The sequence below is a fragment of the Hordeum vulgare genome, chromosome 3H (genome assembly GCF_904849725.1).
Source record: "Hordeum vulgare subsp. vulgare chromosome 3H, MorexV3_pseudomolecules_assembly, whole genome shotgun sequence".
Taxonomy (NCBI): domain Eukaryota; kingdom Viridiplantae; phylum Streptophyta; class Magnoliopsida; order Poales; family Poaceae; genus Hordeum; species Hordeum vulgare.
In genome coordinates, this window is record NC_058520.1 from 4,002,218 (window position 1) to 4,019,236 (window position 17,019).

Here is a 17,019-nt window from a genome sequence, read left to right on the forward strand (position 1 = left end):
AGAAGCGGTGATGTGCAAAAATCTGCCTAGAGAAAAATAAGGAAGCCACAAACTTGCATGGTCGGCCGAATTCACGGAGCTCGGTGCTAATCCAGTCAACTTGTCGTGCCATCTATATGAAAAAAAAAGCTTATACTATTTTGTGCTGTTTCTAGCTGTTTTGCGAGATTTGCATATTACTCAGTTATTCAAGATTTTGACATGGTCTTCCTTGTGCATCTTTGAACATTATTTCTATATTCATATGCTTACATGAAATTATAGCTGATAGTTTTCGAAAAGGAGGCCTTGTCCCGGTCTCTGCATCGAGTGATGCATACAGCCATATATTAATCAAAATAAGTATCCATTAAGTACAAAGTATATAAAAAAAAAGATACATGGCGAACATCGCGCCGCAGCCTGGAATGGCTAAAAGATCAAGATGACTAAACACCTATCCTATTAATATGCCGCCATCCAAACCGGTTGAAGATACCCTGTGCTACCATCTCCCAGCGGGTACACCCAGTAACCATAAGCTCCCTGGCTGCCACAGGAGTTAGTAACGACCATGTGCGGATCAGTGCGGTAATTCGGTAGATAACCTGCAAGAATTGGATATCACGAGTTCTGTTAAAAACCAAATCATTTCTGCTATTCCATAAAGCCCAAAGAAGAGCACATGCTCCGACACGAATAGATTTAGCCAATTGAACATCAATTCCCTGTAACCACGTTCCAAATAACGAGTTCAAGTCAACAGGAGGAGCGATGTTAAAAGCAATGTGAATTGATCGCCAAACAAGTTTAGCCAAAGGACAGTCGAGAAAGAGGTGGTGAATACTTTCTAGGCTTGGACAGAAAGAACATCTGGAACTTCCTTTCCAATTTCGTTTGGCCAAATTATCCTTAGTTAAAATAACTCCCTTGTGAACAAACCACAAGAAAACTTTAATTCTAAGAGGGACCCTAACCTTCCAAATATGTATTGATTTTGGAATTGGTACTGAATCAATGAGATCGGAATACATGGATTTAACCGTAAACAGCCCATTTGGTGTTAATCTTCAGAAGATACGATCACAATTATAGCTGATAGTACTATGGGGAAAAGGCATGATGAGTAAATGCATGATGCACAAATTACCTTTTATATTAGTAACTAATGTTAAAAAAATGTCCCGTCACAAGATTGGCTAGATGTAGCAAGGTGATTGTGGTAAAAAATCAGCTAAATTTCGGTTAGTAAGCCTATGGTTCCTCTTCATGTCACTTAACATTAATCCGACAGAGCACTTACAACTGATACCAATATTACCTTGTACAACTAAAGTTCCAGTTATGAAGGAATTACCATCAACGACACTTAGGGAGCTCCTAGTAGATCCAAGTGTTAGGCCAAAAGGAGAGTTCGGTTTAGTTCCATGGAAAACAAGAGTAAATTGTAGAAAACCATCACTTGAAAAGCTAGGTTAGCAGAAACCCTACGCTACATTTTGTTTTTGCAAAAAAAGCCATGTCTTGTGTAAGCGTTCTGCAAAAGCCATTGATCTATGGATTTGGCTCTGTTGATCGCATTCATGACGGATGGGGCCCGCTAGTCAGGTTGACGTGGTGCCACTTAATGTCCCATATGTAACGGCGACGTTTGATAGTGTCATCATCATGTGTGGCCCTGTGGGGTACCTATCATTGAAAGAAACAAGAAAAAAAATCTGATCAAGAAATAGTCCGCCTTTCGATCCGACCCCGGCCAGGGCAGAGGCTGCCGTCCACCATGGGAGAGGCAGAGGAGCCAGCCCTCGACCCGATCCTAAAGAAGCTAGTGCTCGGCTACCAGACCAGTTGCAAAATATTCTCTGTAAGACACTGGAGACACTTTTGGTTTCTACCCTGGCCGAGCTCCGCCACCGCATCGCTGTAGACACTTTTGGTTTCTACCCTGGCCGAGCTCCGCCACCGCATCGCTGTAGACACTTTTGGCTTCTGTAATTGGAGCTGTTTTCTAATTTTTCATGCATTTCCAGTTTCGCCACCTTGTATGTATATAGTAGATTCTTCTCTCAATATCTTTATCTGGTACTTCCATTCCTAACTTTCTTTTCTTCCTACTGTTAATAAGATAGTTGAAGAGCTCTACTTTTGTATTATTACAATGGGCAACAATGCAAAAGAACTACTCCCTCCGTCCCATAATATAAGAGCGTTTTTGACACTAGTGTAGTATCAGAAACACTCTTATGTTATGGGACGGAGGGAGTATATTGTCAGGACTTTAGAAAATATCCTATGGGTTAGATGTTTATAGCTGTCATGATGTTCTTGGACAATGTTTATAGCTGCCATGGCCGGCCAAGGATTTCGCCTGAATTAGATCCCCGCCAACAGCAGTGCCTCCTGTACAGAACCGACGACCAAGGGAAGCGCGACACGACCAGGCTGACCCGCACGCCGAACAGAGGAGGGGGGAGGCGCCAGATCGCGCGCACCGACCGTCGTAGAAGCCGCCGCCAGCCGCCAACAACCACCGGGATCCCGCCGCCCGTGCGGCCAGGACGCCAGATCCACCGCCCGTATAGCCGCTCGCCAGAGCCTGCAGTGCCTCGTCAAAAGGAGCCGCCGCTCCAGATCCGGGACTCCCCACGCAGAGCCAGGGCAGCCGGGATCCCGCCGCTACCATCCTTGACACCCCGGGCTTGCCCGGCGGCTGCCTCAGGCGGCGGCGAGGAGGTGGGACGAGGTGGGGAGGGGGCCAAGGCGGCGCGGCTAGGGTTTCCCCCCCCTCCCCCCCCCCCCCCCCCCGTGCCGCCGGGGCGGGCAACGCGGGGGACGCGAGGGGGAGGCGCTGTTGGACAATGGGCAACAATGCAAAAGAACTACTCCCTCCTTTCCATAATATAAGAGCGTTTTTGACACTAGTGTAGTATCAGAAACACTCTTATGTTATGGGACGGAGGGAGTATATTGCCAGGACTTTAGAAAATATCCTATGGGTTAGATGTTTATAGCTGTCATGATGTTCTTGGACAATGTTTATAGCTGTCATGATGTTCTTGGACATGATCGGTTGGGAGAAGGACCTAGGATCCATGTATAACTGAGAACCAAAATGACGTTATGTAACGACGCAAGGACAGGCCCTGCGCAAGGACATAAAGAAAGAGCAAGTCGGAAGGTGTACAACAAACTGGTGCAAGGACTAGGACTGTAAAAATCTGTGTGTTTCGGAAACTGGTGCTCGTAAAAATTGGTACGTTTCAGAGACTGCTTCATGCCCATAGAAAGATCAATCATGCCTATTAGTTACTAGGTTATATGGCATAAGATATTCATATTCTTCGGTAAGCTTTTCTTGGACACCTCACTGACTAGTGCAGTCGATTTGATTAATCCAGCAGTGATGGCGGAGGACACCGACCGAGCTACGGAGACGGCAGATGTAGCTGTAGCGGCTGTGTAGGGCAAACGTGTTACTAGCGCAAGTATAGAATGTTTTACAAGAGCAGTTTATGCACGTGAATAACTGAGGCCTTGTTCGAAACCACTTAAATTATATAATTCAGTTTTTATAATCTATTTTGTCTTCAAACATGGCAAATTATGGTGTAGATTATAAAAACTAGATAGACAGATTATTAAAAACTCATAATCTACTATACACCAGCTAAAATCAGATTATGGATTGCTAATGACCCATTACCCTTGTAAAGTTGAAGATAATTACATTCCTATCACCGCCACCCTCCTCTTTTAAAAAAAACATAAGACAGACAGGTCATTATGCAATATAAAACCTGGATTACAGTTTATATAATCTAACCTCCAAACATGTCTATCTAGATTATTTTTATAAACAGATTATATAATATATCTTCATAATCCAGATTATGATAATCTATTATATGGTTCCAAACATGGCCTGAATATTGAAGGCGTAGCACAAGCCGTGGTGCACTGCACCAGATAATTTTTTCCCGGTGTGCCCAACTAATTTACTTTATTAAATAGGCAAAGGTTGAGAATGAGTACTACTCCCTCTGTTCCTAAATATAAGTCTTTTAGAGATTTCACTAGAGGGCTACATACGAAGCAAAATGGATGAATCTATACTCTAAAGTATGTCTATATACATCCGTACGTAGTCCTTTTAGTGAAACCTCTTAAAAGACTTATATTTAGGAACGGAGGGAGTAAATTGTAACTTTGTTCAGTATTTTCCTATAGGTAATATTTGTTTTAAATACATAATTTATATTGCCTATAGACTACTAATTAATCAAAAAGACTATCTCTGTGACAAATGATTTTATTGGCTCCGTGATCACGTTGGTTTTAAGTAGACCGAAACCAAACGTGACAAGGAAAAGAAATATTAACTTGAAACCGAGCACCGGTCAATTTTTTGTGTTCACACGATTTTTATTCCTTTGTCTGAAACACATGATAAGCTTGCTCTTTAAAAGATACAAGAACTTAGCTACTCCATGAAACGGCCATAGTAGTTGGCATGTCCTTCTCATGCATTATTGGCAAACACTCCTCAAAAAACCTATAGTCAAACACTAGAAGGATTGAATGTTCAAGCATGTTGGAGCCATCCTTGAATTCTTATAACTGATTGACTTCTCCTCATTAAACACTTGGCGTTGGTCAATTTCTGATCCTAATTAAATTAATTGCTAGTGCTTTCACCACACCACTAATATATCGTGAGAGAGATCGGCTTCCCTATAAAATTCCATCACAAACCTCATACATTGTGTTCCATCATAAATCTCCTACAGCACTGCTGTGAACTTGACATGGATGTCACCATATCAGCAGTTGCAAGCGAATTTGTTAGCCGCTTTATCTCCTTCCTGATAAACAAGTACTCCTACTCAAGCCATGTCCGAATGGAGGAGAAGGTGGAGAGGTTGCAGAATCTCCTAATGAGAGTACACATGGTCGTTGAAGAGGCAGATGGGAGATACATCATGAACTCCAGGATGGTGATGCAACTTCAGATGCTTTCAGAGGCCATGTACCAAGGCTACCATGTTGTTGACACCTTCAGGTACCAAAGTCATGAGGACAAAGGCATCAGAGAGGTTTGCAACTCATCTATTTTGCCCTTCGCCATTCCTCTTAAGCGTACTCGCACAATTGCATGTACAAGAAAGGACAAAGTAGTGAACCTTGAGTTAGATGGTGCCTTGGAAAGCATGCAAAGTCTTGTGGATAACATGATGGAGTTTGTTGTGCTTTTGGGTGGATGTGACCGCATGGTGCGTAGACCTTATGATTCATATCTTTACTATGAAAACATCATGTTTGGTCGCCATGCCGAAAGGCAAACCCTCTTGAGCTTCTTGTTGCAACAGAACCCACCTGGTGATGAACCAGCTGTTCTTCCGATCATAGGTGGTCGCACAGTCGGCAAGAAAACATTGGTTGCTCACGTGTGTAGAGATGAGAGGGTGCGATCGCGCTTCTCTTCGGTTTTGCACTTGAGTGGAGAAAACCTTTTGAAAATTCTTGAGCATGAAAGTACAATCTTAGGGGAAATGTTGGTAGTTGTTGAGTTTACTACCAATGTTGATGACAGCGACTGGAGAACATTCCACTCATTTGTCAAAAGGTTGGCTACAGGTAGTAAGGTGATCATCATAAGTAAACTTCAAAGATCAGCCAGATTTGGATCAGTGAAGCCAATTTTTCTCAACAATCTATCTTACGAGGAATTCTCTTACCTCTTCAAGACACTGGCATTCGGAAGTGCAAACCCCAAAGAACATCCACGTCTAGTACCAATAGCACAAGAATATGCCAAGGTGTTGCACATGGAAGAGTCACTTCTCATTGTAAATACGTTTGCAACTGTATTGAGGAACAACCTGAATGTCCGCTTTTGGGTTTCCCTATTTAACAAGAGCAGAAGGATGATTGAAAGGAACCTCTCCATTTATGGTGTGGATCTGAAAATACATATGGAACAAGGTTATCCGCTTCACTTGACAGATTATTCTTTGAACCCACTGCGCGCGATACCTTATTCAGCAACAGTTCCAAGGAAGAAGGAACTACCAAAGGTGACACTCGGGGAGATCCTGGAAGATCCTAGTGTTAGGCCAAAAGGGGAGTTCAATTTGGTGACATGGGAATCAAGGATTCCGCCTTATAATTCATCCTCTTACTTTGTTCCGGACTGGGTTCAGGATACGTCTGAAGGTACCCCCGTGTCAGGGAGGAAGCGACGAGGACACCATGTATAATCATATGGCATGGCTTCTATAATTAAGTTTGAATGTACTGTAGTTGTTTAATTTTCCATGGAATTTGTAGTATTTTTACAAAAACCCAAACAGTTTGTAATTTACTAGTAGTCACTTGCACATGCTTTAGGAACTCCATATCTGTAATTATGTGTGTATATGGTTCTTTTCCGCTCATTCTCTTTCTACTTTTACTTCATCCCTAACTTTATTCTCATCCTGAGTGTTAATGACATAGTTGAAAAACTCTTACAATGAACAATTAATATTGCACCACAACCACATTGTCTGGACTTCGACACAATAACCTACGAACTAAATGATTAATAGCTTTGTGGAACAATTAATGATCCATTATTGAGAAATAAAACAGTGTTTTACAGTGACTCGCGAGGAGAGAGAAATAAATAGCATTTTTTGTTGTTGCAAAAAATGTACTTATGTCGAAAAAAAGAAATGGGCATTTCGGCACAAGCAAAATGCATTCAGTTGAACCAAAAAAACATATCTCTTCTCTATCACGAAAAAGAGTTTTCCCCCGCTTTGTATTACAAAGCAACTAACCAAAACATCCATCAATAGGTGCTCGGGTGGAAACAACACAGTCACGCCTAAAAAATTGAAAAAGAAAATACAAAAGAAATAAATACCGACACCGACGGATCGACAAAAACGCAAAAGAGTCACAACCGCTATGCCCACCAAGGATCTTCCACCAAGCTCCAGGACTCCAAAGCATCGGTACCCATCAACACCTCCAAGAAGGATTGTGACGATGACGACGCTGCTGCCAAGGGTTTCCTTCGGTACCCGACGAGGCGCGAGGAAGGATATCCCCCGACGCCCTCGAGGAAGGTTTGGCGACACCCAAAGGCGTCACCGTGTCGGTGTCGGCCGGGCCGACAGGGGTTTCCCCCAATCCCAACCTGCACCTCGGGCGCTCTGAAGCCTGCCACCAAACCGACCTTCACCCTGCACCAACACGGTCTTGAATCCCCCGCGCCGTCTCACCATTGCACCGTAAGGAGAGACCTGCACAACGACGAAAAGGAGCTGGGGCAAGGAACAACAACACCGTCGGCATGCGGGAGGGCTCAACCTCCACGGTCAACGATGGTAGCCGACTGAACGTAATAGCAGGAGCATACCAGGCCCGTGGGCCCACGGGCCCGGCCGGGACCTCGCCCGTAAAGCTCCCGCCATTGTGCTGCAATTGGCACGCCGTCGACGACGCCGCCGCCCATCCAAGCTGGTCCTCCTCACCACCACGCAGAAGACAACGCACCCGTGCCAGGTGCCTCCCCGCTAGGACCCAGATGGGGCTCGTAGGGCCCAGTTTGGGCCGGGGCCGCGCCGCCGGCCACCCAGCACCACCACACCGTCCTACCGCCTAGGAGCAGCACCACCACCTCACCCGCCGCCGGCCACCACCGCCGGGTCGTCGGGCCGCAGACAGGCCGAGCTGCACCGCCGTCGCTCCCTGCCCCAGGAAGGGGGAACGAGCGCGCGGGGTAAGGAGAACCCGCCGCCGCCGACACCACCCGGGCCAGGGCCGGGGCCACCCGCAAGCGGCAGCGGGTGGGGAAGGAGGGAGGAACGCTGGCCGCCCCGGCCGCCTCCCGGGGAGGCGGAGCTCCGGGTGAGGGCGGCCAGAGGCGGCGGGGCGGGGGCGGGGCGGGGGGGGGGGGGGGGTGGGGGAACCTTAGCGGGGGGAAACATGGAACTCGCCTATCTCTTCTCTATTGCAAAATGAAAATGTTATGAGTAAGTTTGGTAAGTCAAGTAATGCTCCCTACGCCATATGTTTCATCCTTGTACGCAACCAATCTTGAGCAAAAATAAACCCCAAAGGGGTATTACCATGATTTGAAAGGCATGCTACAGCAATAAACTAATAATGTCTGCTGTTACGAAATTTGACTTCCAACAAAATAAGTAATTTGAAAGGCAAAAAAGCTGGGCATTTCGGCAGGAGCAAAATGCATTCAGTTGAACCCAAAAAAAAAACATCTCTCTTCCCTATCGCAAAATGAAAATGTTACGAGTAAGTTTGCTAAGTCAAGTAATGCTCCCTACGCCATACGTTTCATCCTCGTACGCCACCAACCTTGATGAAAAATAAATCTCAAAAGGATATTACCATGATATGAAATTGTTCGAGACTTGGCGTGCTACAGTCGTAAACTAATAATGTCTGCTGTTACGAAATTTGACTTCCAACAAAATTAGCAGTCTGACGATGACCTAACCTGTATAGCAACACACATCGATCACGATATTTTGCAATAATATAGTAATTGGTACAAATTAAGATGACGTCGCTCATACTTACTTTCAACCACAAAAGTTGTTTCGTTTAGAAATTGCTGCATGGCCATAGAAAGGTCAACCCTGCTTGCCTAGCGTGTGTGGGCGCTTGATTGGATTAACTTCGGGTACTGCGATGATGGCATGCTACTGATTACCAGGGTATATCGTATGCACACGACATCACATATTCACATTTCACAACAGCTTGCAGTTTAACAAACACTAGGCAGAAGGTGTGCATGATTAACATTTTTCAAAACATTATGTAAAATATATTTTTTGTAATATATTCCCTCCGTCTCAAAATAAGTATCGTTAATCTAGTACAAAATTTATACTAACCTAGTGTTAAGTTTGCGACAATTATTTTGGGGCGGAGGGAGCATATGTTTATTATTTTGGAAAGGGTAAACAAAAGTAAAAGAAAAATAAAAGAAAAATAAAAGAAAAAATAAAAAACATGAAAAAGAAGAAGAAGAAGAAAAAATGAGATGTGCACTCCACACCTGCCGGCCCGTCTTGAGATGCCTTGACGCGACGGTTCCCTAGGCCTCGCTCTAAGCAAGAAATAGGGGCGTCCACCCGATAGTGACCATGTGCCCACCCGATGCAGAAAAGAGTCATCTAACGCTAATTACAAAGTATGTAGTTAGGAGGACAAAAGGTAGGTGAGGACAATGTATGTGGTGGTACATTTATGGTTTAGTGTTTGGTTACGAAGAGAGAAAAGAGGAGGACCATATGACCATATGTATATGCGGTTGGGAGGAGAGAGATAGAGAAGAGAGGAACATGCATGTGATTGTCCAAGGACGCGTTTGGTTACCTGCATCATTTTAGGCACTTTGCATACTTGTCCTAGTTGCGCCTGGCTGAGCATATACTAGTAGAAAACAGGGCTTTGGTCCACTTGAAGAAATCCCATTAGTCCCGGTTCATCCACGAACAGGGACCTATGGTGTCATTGGTCCCGGTTCGTGAGGCCAGCGCGCGAGGCGGGCATCATGGGCCATTGGTCCCGGTTCGTGTCAACCCTTTGGTCCCGGTTCCACACACGAACCGGGACCAATAGGCAGGGACCGTTCGTATCCCCCTTTAGTCCCGGTTGATGGATCAAAGCAGGACCAGGTGGACCGTTCGTATCCCACTAAGGGGTGTTGGCAACCGTTTGTATCACCCTTTAGTCCTGGTTAGTACCTCAACCCGGGACTAAAGGCCCAAACGTTTGCCTCCCGCTTCGAGAAAGCACAACCGAAGCAGAGTCGTCTGTCGCCATTTTCTCTGTTCTTCTCCTCTCTCACTCTCTTCTTCCCCTCTCTTCTTCCCTTCTCTTCTTCCATCATGCCAACTCACTTCACAGAGGTGCTCACACATGGCAACAACAATCTCGATGTCGTGTACACGAACGAGAGCAGGGAGGTGCCACGTGGAGACACTTTGGGCCCGTTTCATAAGCCAACCGGGACTAAAGGTCTGGGCCTTTAGTCCCGGTTCCAGAACCAGGGCTAATGGGCCTCTAGAACCGGAACAAATGGGTCTTTTTCTACTAGTGATATGCAAGCAAAAAAACAACATCTGCATGTTGATTGGTTGTCTGCATCCCCTCTAGCCTGCATGTGCCAAAACGGAAGGCATGTTGTTTTTCGTGGCCTGGTTTGAGGCGAAACACAAGTTCGGTTGTTTGGTTATATCCAGGACAACAGTATGGTAACCTCCTCCTCGATGTGGTGCGGTTACTACATGCACAAAAATAGAGGAACCAAAACAAACTTAAGCACACATTAAGGACAGTATAACCGCACCTAATCCCAGCCCTCACAGCGTTTTGCGTTTTTGGCCGTCCGTTTATACGATCTGGACGTTTCTGGCCGTTGGATTTGATGTTTAAGTCGATCTGAGCCGCAGTCTGTTTAATCTAGCCCATCTGTCCTGTGGGTTGCTACTCCACGGGCCGAAAGGAAGGCCTCCGGTGCATTGGGCTTTCGCGAGCCGCTAGCCCATTTGAAGGAGCCCCAGTGCTGGGCTTGGGAGGCCTACGAGCGAGACCAGGAGAGTGTGAAGTCCATCCACTCGCGAACCCTAATCCCATCCCGGTGGAGGCGCAGGGGAGCGAGACGCGGAGGCCACCGCCGCCATTCTCCCCGGCTCGTCGCCATCGTCGTTATTATCTCTGGTTCGCCGCCACCGTCGTTATTATCTCTGGTTCGCCGCCACCGCCTCCACGGTCGACCAGTAGATGCCACCTTCCTTCTCATATCTTTCCTCCCGCAAGCGCAGCGAGGAGGGGCTCCATCTCGTCGCGGATATGGGCTCCATGACCGGATCGTCACGCTCGCTGGTGTACAGAACCCAGCAAAGGTGCACATACTCTGGCCTGTTCCCTACGTACCCATCCCCTCCATTACTACTCCCCACACTAATGTGAATGTTCGTCTGCGCTGCCGCGGTGCCTGCCACTGCCTTCCTGCCTCCAGATTGCAGGAGAAATTGGGGACAATTTGTGCCAATGCATCCAAGAATCTCGTTTCAGCAACGATGGTGTATGGATGGGAGGCGCCAGATCTTTTCCGCCTCCACACCTCCTTACTCTCGTGATCCCTGCCTTTCTTCTTTGATCTGGCCTGGCCGTGGTCACCACTGGTGAGTATTTTTGTAGCACTTCATTCTTTCCATTCCAAGTTTTTGTGTTTTATATGTGTTGTGCCATTATTTCTTTGGTCTCCGTTGTAGAGAGAAGAATGAAAAAAATATTATTTATGCACCGAGTTTGCATCCAAATTCCAAAGCCACAAGGTTGATTTCTCTGTTGGGGAGTTGAGGTATCGTCTTCTTTACAGGAGTTCTTTCTTAGAGATAGAAGAAACATAATAACTAGCGTTGTTCAATCTGCTATCAACTCCTCCATATACCAATCTCACATTTGTGCAGGTGGTGCTCATCACTATTCCGGTCGATTTCTCTGTTGGGGAGTTGAGGTATCGTCTTCTTTTCAGGAGTTCTTTCTTAGAGATAGAAGAAACATAATAACTAGCGTTGTTCAATCTGCTATCAACTCCTGCATATACCAATCTCACATTTGTGCAGGTGGTGCTCATCACTATTCCGGTCGATTTCTCTGTTGGGGAGTTGAGGTATCGTCTTCTTTACATGAGTTCTTTCTTAGAGATCGAAGAAACATAATAACTAGCGTTGTTCAATCTGCTATCAACTCCTGCATATACCAATCTCACATTTGTGCAGGTGGTGCTCATCACTATTCCGGTCAACTAATTTGGGCAATTCTTCGATCCTGATTCTTACCGAGCTGCTGAGCTTCAATCCGGTCCAGTCAGTCAGATCAGGAGAGGAAAAGGCATAACGATTGATGCGGGGCAAAGACGAAGCAAGGAGGTCCTGATCGATCCGGCGCAAAGCGATGCAAGGCTCATTTTCTATTGGTTTTGTGGATGGTGGCGAGGGCCTCACTCGACTCTTCTGGAGTTGACATCACGCCCCTATGCGCCTCCGCACCTCTCTACTCGACAAAATATGAAGGTACCTCGTTCCCCCTTAAGGTTTGATTTTGTTGTATGATTTGTGAGTATCCAGTTTTCTTATCTGATCCACTTTCTGATTGTTGTAAGTGCAACCTTAATTTATTGTCTACAAGCTTTAACAGGACCTTGGCATAGATTGATTGGTCTGTTTGGTCGATGAGAGCACCGCAACAAGGTATGCAATATGGAGTTTGCCTAGCAAGCCATGTCGATGTGTCGCAGTAGCCTGTTGATCTTATATTCAGACTATGAATGTAGTTAAGTTTTACAATTGATGATCTCCTGATTCTGTTGCCATGTGTTTAGTAGATGGATGTATCTTCTGAAACATGTGCTGGAGTCTTAATATGCTTCGGCAATGTCTTCATGAGTGAGAAATTGCTCCAGGCACTCGGTAATACTGAGAACAGATTTAGGATTCATGCTTCAAAACTTCTGTTAGAACAGTTTTAACTGAAATAGACCTGAGTACACTCTTTAGTCCAGTATAGGTAATCTAGGACAATAAAATTGTAGCTTCTTCTAGCTTTCTCACAAATATTTTGTCTCTATTTTACTTTGAAGCCACCCAGTAGTTCTATGCTGCTGCACCAATGGGTTGTGGTTTTTTGGACTGGATTTGGGTGATAGAATTACCGATTCTTCTGAATAGTGTTCTACTTGCTCATTTTTAAACTCATGGAATGAAAACATTTTCTCAACCAAATTAAAAAACTGGTGATGTTTTTTTCCATTACCAATAATTTTCATCTCATATTTTGAACAAAAACAGATATTCTTTAAATTTCACCTTGCATACATTCATACACATAGTTCCTACTGTTCCCTATACTTTATAAACTCATATCCTTCAATTGGCAATATTGATGTCAACCTTAAGAGAGAATAAAGTTTTATTCGTAAGCCACTTTACTGAACTGGGTATGTTCTCTAGAAGAGTTGACAACCTTTTGCAGCTTCTCTTATTGTTTTGTTTGCAGCAACAACATTAGTCCCGCTGTGCATATATCAGCCCTTTCATTTGGGGTGCCCTTTCCATGACCCCTTTCAGGACTTCGTAACAATGATACGGTAATAATTCACCGCCAAATTTGTGTGAGAAATGTGAGACCTAGGTGCGATCAGCTTGTTATCTATACGTTTACTGATGCTTTAAGGTAGCTGAGATGGTTCAATGGATTGTAATATACACTATTCATATTTTCTTTCACCCTTTTACATAATATTTACAGTAATTCTTGCTTGTCTTTGCAGAAAAGGCACGCACTACAATTTCAATCGTTATGCATGAACAAACCTGAATGTGACATGTTTTCTGAAATGTTGTCTTTTGAAGCTTTAATGTTTTTGTCTTACCAGAATTTGAATTATCATGTCAACCAGTTGACTTGTCAGAGAAAGTAAAGTAATTGGCCCTTGCACTTATTTGTGCTAGAGCCTGTTGTAGGAAACTGAAGGCCTATTACATGCTCTTTATAAAATCAAATCCTAAGAAGGCCAGAGCAGCTAAGTCTTGTGTATTACTTAAGATCCATATGTTTGCAATGAATCATCCATATATTTACACCAACTACTATTATCCTATTGAAAAAATGGACGGACGCAGCAACGTGCGCCTTCAATGATCTAGTATACTACTATATTAGAGCTGCTAAGCTAGCAGCCCTTTGGTGCGTTTCAAGTGCTGGGCGATGGCTCTCTTTTTATTTGACATGTCTCCATATTTATCCATTTGCCACATATTGACCGAGCCTGATTTTTTTTGAAAATAAAAAATCATGCTGCTTGAGAAATATAGTTGAAGGCATTTTGTAACATGGTACAGACGTAGATGTTTATACGTATGTACATATACTATTTCTATGAATGTGCACACGCATATTCTTTCCGTATGAGCGCAATCCAAAGATTCAAAGACTGAGCCGACACATTCTCTTAAGATCAATGAAGTCGTTAGAGACACCTTCGTAGCCGATGAGAACGTCTCCTCTCACTCAATGCACATCGCATGAAGGGCTGGAATAAATTTAAAAATATAAGCATCGATGTCAAGTCTAGGACTTGAACTCTCATGAGTTGGGATGCCACTGTTCTCCATATCATTTAACCACAATTTCGTTCGTCACTTGCGTTTGTTACTTGCCCACCATTTTATATATCCTCCTCTCCCGTCCCTTCGCCCGACACTTCACGAATCATTCCACCGCTCTCAAGAGATATTTCTCTTCCTTCGGCACACGTTGCAGCAAAAGCGGCAGTGACGGCTCAACTTTCTTTACCCATGTCTCTCTTTCTTCCTCTGATCCTGTCGTTGTTGCTCCGTTGGCCCAACGAGCTAAACCTGGGGACTATTCCGTGAGGAGCGACGCGTGCGGCAAAGAGGACTGGCAGTGGGTGTCGCGGCTCGCCACCATCGACATCGAGTGTTTCAACGTATATCTGATCCTGTCGTTGTTGCTCCGTTGGCCCAACGAGCTAAACCTGGGGACTATTCCGTGAGGAGCGACGCGTGCGACAACGAGGACTGGCAGTGGGTGTCACGGCTCGCCACGATCGACATCGAGTGTTTCAACATATATAGTAAATAATTGAAGTTGCTAAGCTAGCTCCACTCTCATGCATTTGAAGTACTCTACCATGAGTGCTTCCCTACGTGACACGTGTTGATTTTTATTTAATTCACTATTAGATTTTTATTTTTGTGTTTGCTACTGTTTTTAACACAGTATAACGCTGATGCTCGCATATACGTTAGCACCAGCGTTATAGACTTATGAACATATGCAAGCCCACTACCTTTATGAGACCATTTGAGATACTTATCCGGGACTACATTTTGAGACTGATGAAGGCACCGCACATGCTTTCGTGGTCGACGGGGATGTCTCCTTCTATTTAATGAATATCACCAAAGATGCTTAAATAAATCCAGGAAAGGGGATGCAACGGGGCCAAAAGAGTACACCGTAGATGTCACATACACTCACTTCTATGAATGCACCCGCACACCCAATCCATATAACGCTATCAGGAGAGACCGGAATAAATTCAGGAAAATGCGAGCATCAGCGTCAACACAGTTACACTCACCTATGTAAACACGCACACACCCAATCCCTATACATTGTGAGTAGTAGACACGGTAGCAGTTTTTCCTTATTCTACCTTCCATATAAAGTTAGGTTAATTATGATGCAATACCTAGCAGCTTTTTCTGTAGGACATCATAGGATAAGAAAATTAAAGAAAATTTTATGCCTTAGAGCATCCAGGTTAATACCATTTAAACTATGAGAGTTAGGCTTGATTTGACTGATAATGCATCTCTAATTCGATCAATCATGCATGCTATTTTTCACAACTAAGAGTTACAGGTTGCAACATATACTACTCAAAATATTGTGTATAAAAAAATCGTCATTGCAGTGTAATGCCAAAGATTCCATCTTTTTACTAGAGTATCTTCGTTTGGTTTTTGCTATTTTGTGAACTGATGTTTGTATGCATTACAGAAAACATTAACATTGTTGGATTTTTAACTCGGCTACCTATACCGAGCCTAAAAGAGTAGGCTTTGTCTATTGGTTGGTCCTTTCTATTTTCAAATTCACTTTTTTGTTTTTTTTTCATCTTCTGTATCTTGCTTTATTCATTAATATAAATTTTCATCTATTATTGGGTGGGGCATTATCTATAAAATGTGATTTTTGAACTCTATATTGGAGCAAGTTTCCTTCGGTTCGAAGGAATCTTCATTCTGTATAACTTTTGGTTGCATTAGACAGTTTTAGACTTTGGCTATCTTGATAGGAACGGCTTTTGCCGGAACTTTTAAAATAATATAGCTAAGTATATGTAAACATAGGTGAACTATTTTTTGGTATCTTTCGATATTTCTCGAAGTTAAATTGACTTGCACATTATCAACTATCAATTTTCTTATCCATGCTTTCTTTCCTTCTGTAACCACCCAAACAAGCTTCATGACGGGCGCGGTGTGCCGCCGCGCCTCCGCCCAGTAGTCAAAGTTTAACCACACTAAGAAATTTAACATAGTACGATAAATTTTAGATGATACTGCATCACATAGTCTTAACACAAACAACCAACACGGAACTATGAACGAGAGGTCATTTATGCAGTCACAACAAAAGGCCTCATCGTGCTTCTTGCACTTGGTGACCACCTCCACGTCGCCATCATTGAAGACGATCACCTTCATGGTGTTTTCTTTTTTTCTTTTTATCAGGGTTCTTTTTTTTTGGTTTTTATTCTACATTTTTTTATATATCTCAAGAACATTTCTCTAATACATGTTTAACATTCTTACAATACAAATGTAGCATTTTAATACATAGTTAACATTGTTTGTACTCTTTTTCAATCATTGATTAATATATTTTAAATACAAGATTATTTTTTCTAATACATAGTCAACATCAATTCCAGATGTTTTTATTTATTATTATATTCTTGATTAACATCTTTCAAATAAAAATTAAGATTTTTTCTGATACATGGTCAAAAAAAAGTATACATATTTTGCATTTTCCAATTGCTTGATTAACATTTTTAAATACCTGTTAAACATTTCTGTAAATGCTTGATTAGCATATTTATATACATGATAAAAATCATATTTTTTAATACATGATAAACATTTTTCTATACACATTTAACATTTTCCAAATGCTTGATTAACATTATAAAAATACTTGTTCAATTTTATTTTTTAAAATCTTGAGTAACATATTTTTATACATGATAAAAAACATATTTTTAATACACGGTCCAATTTTTATACATATTTTACATTTTAATAATGCTTTATTAACATTTTTCAGATACCTGTTCAACATTTTTTTCAAGTGCTTGATTAAAATGCTTTATATACATGTTCAATTTTATTTCAACACAGTGTTTTTTTATACATTTTT

The 17,019-nt window shown here is 43.1% G+C and overlaps 1 protein-coding gene and 2 long non-coding RNA genes across 3 annotated transcripts; all 3 read left to right on the forward strand.

The window, feature by feature from the left end:
• Positions 1–4,779: 4,779 nt before the first annotated feature.
• LOC123439080 lies at positions 4,780–6,236 on the forward strand. Its single transcript, XM_045115830.1, has one exon. The coding sequence runs from the start codon at positions 4,785–4,787 to the stop codon at positions 6,234–6,236; it is 1,452 nt and encodes a 483-aa protein (XP_044971765.1). The 5' UTR covers positions 4,780–4,784.
• Positions 6,237–11,154: 4,918 nt separating this feature from the next.
• LOC123439145 lies at positions 11,155–11,652 on the forward strand. The gene is made up of 3 exons (XR_006630036.1): positions 11,155–11,365; positions 11,475–11,521; positions 11,631–11,652. It is a non-coding gene; the product is annotated as an uncharacterized LOC123439145 (long non-coding RNA).
• Positions 11,653–12,045: 393 nt separating this feature from the next.
• LOC123439146 lies at positions 12,046–13,503 on the forward strand. Its single transcript, XR_006630037.1, has 2 exons — positions 12,046–12,257; positions 13,039–13,503. It is a non-coding gene; the product is annotated as an uncharacterized LOC123439146 (long non-coding RNA).
• The last annotated feature ends 3,516 nt before the right edge of the window (positions 13,504–17,019 follow it).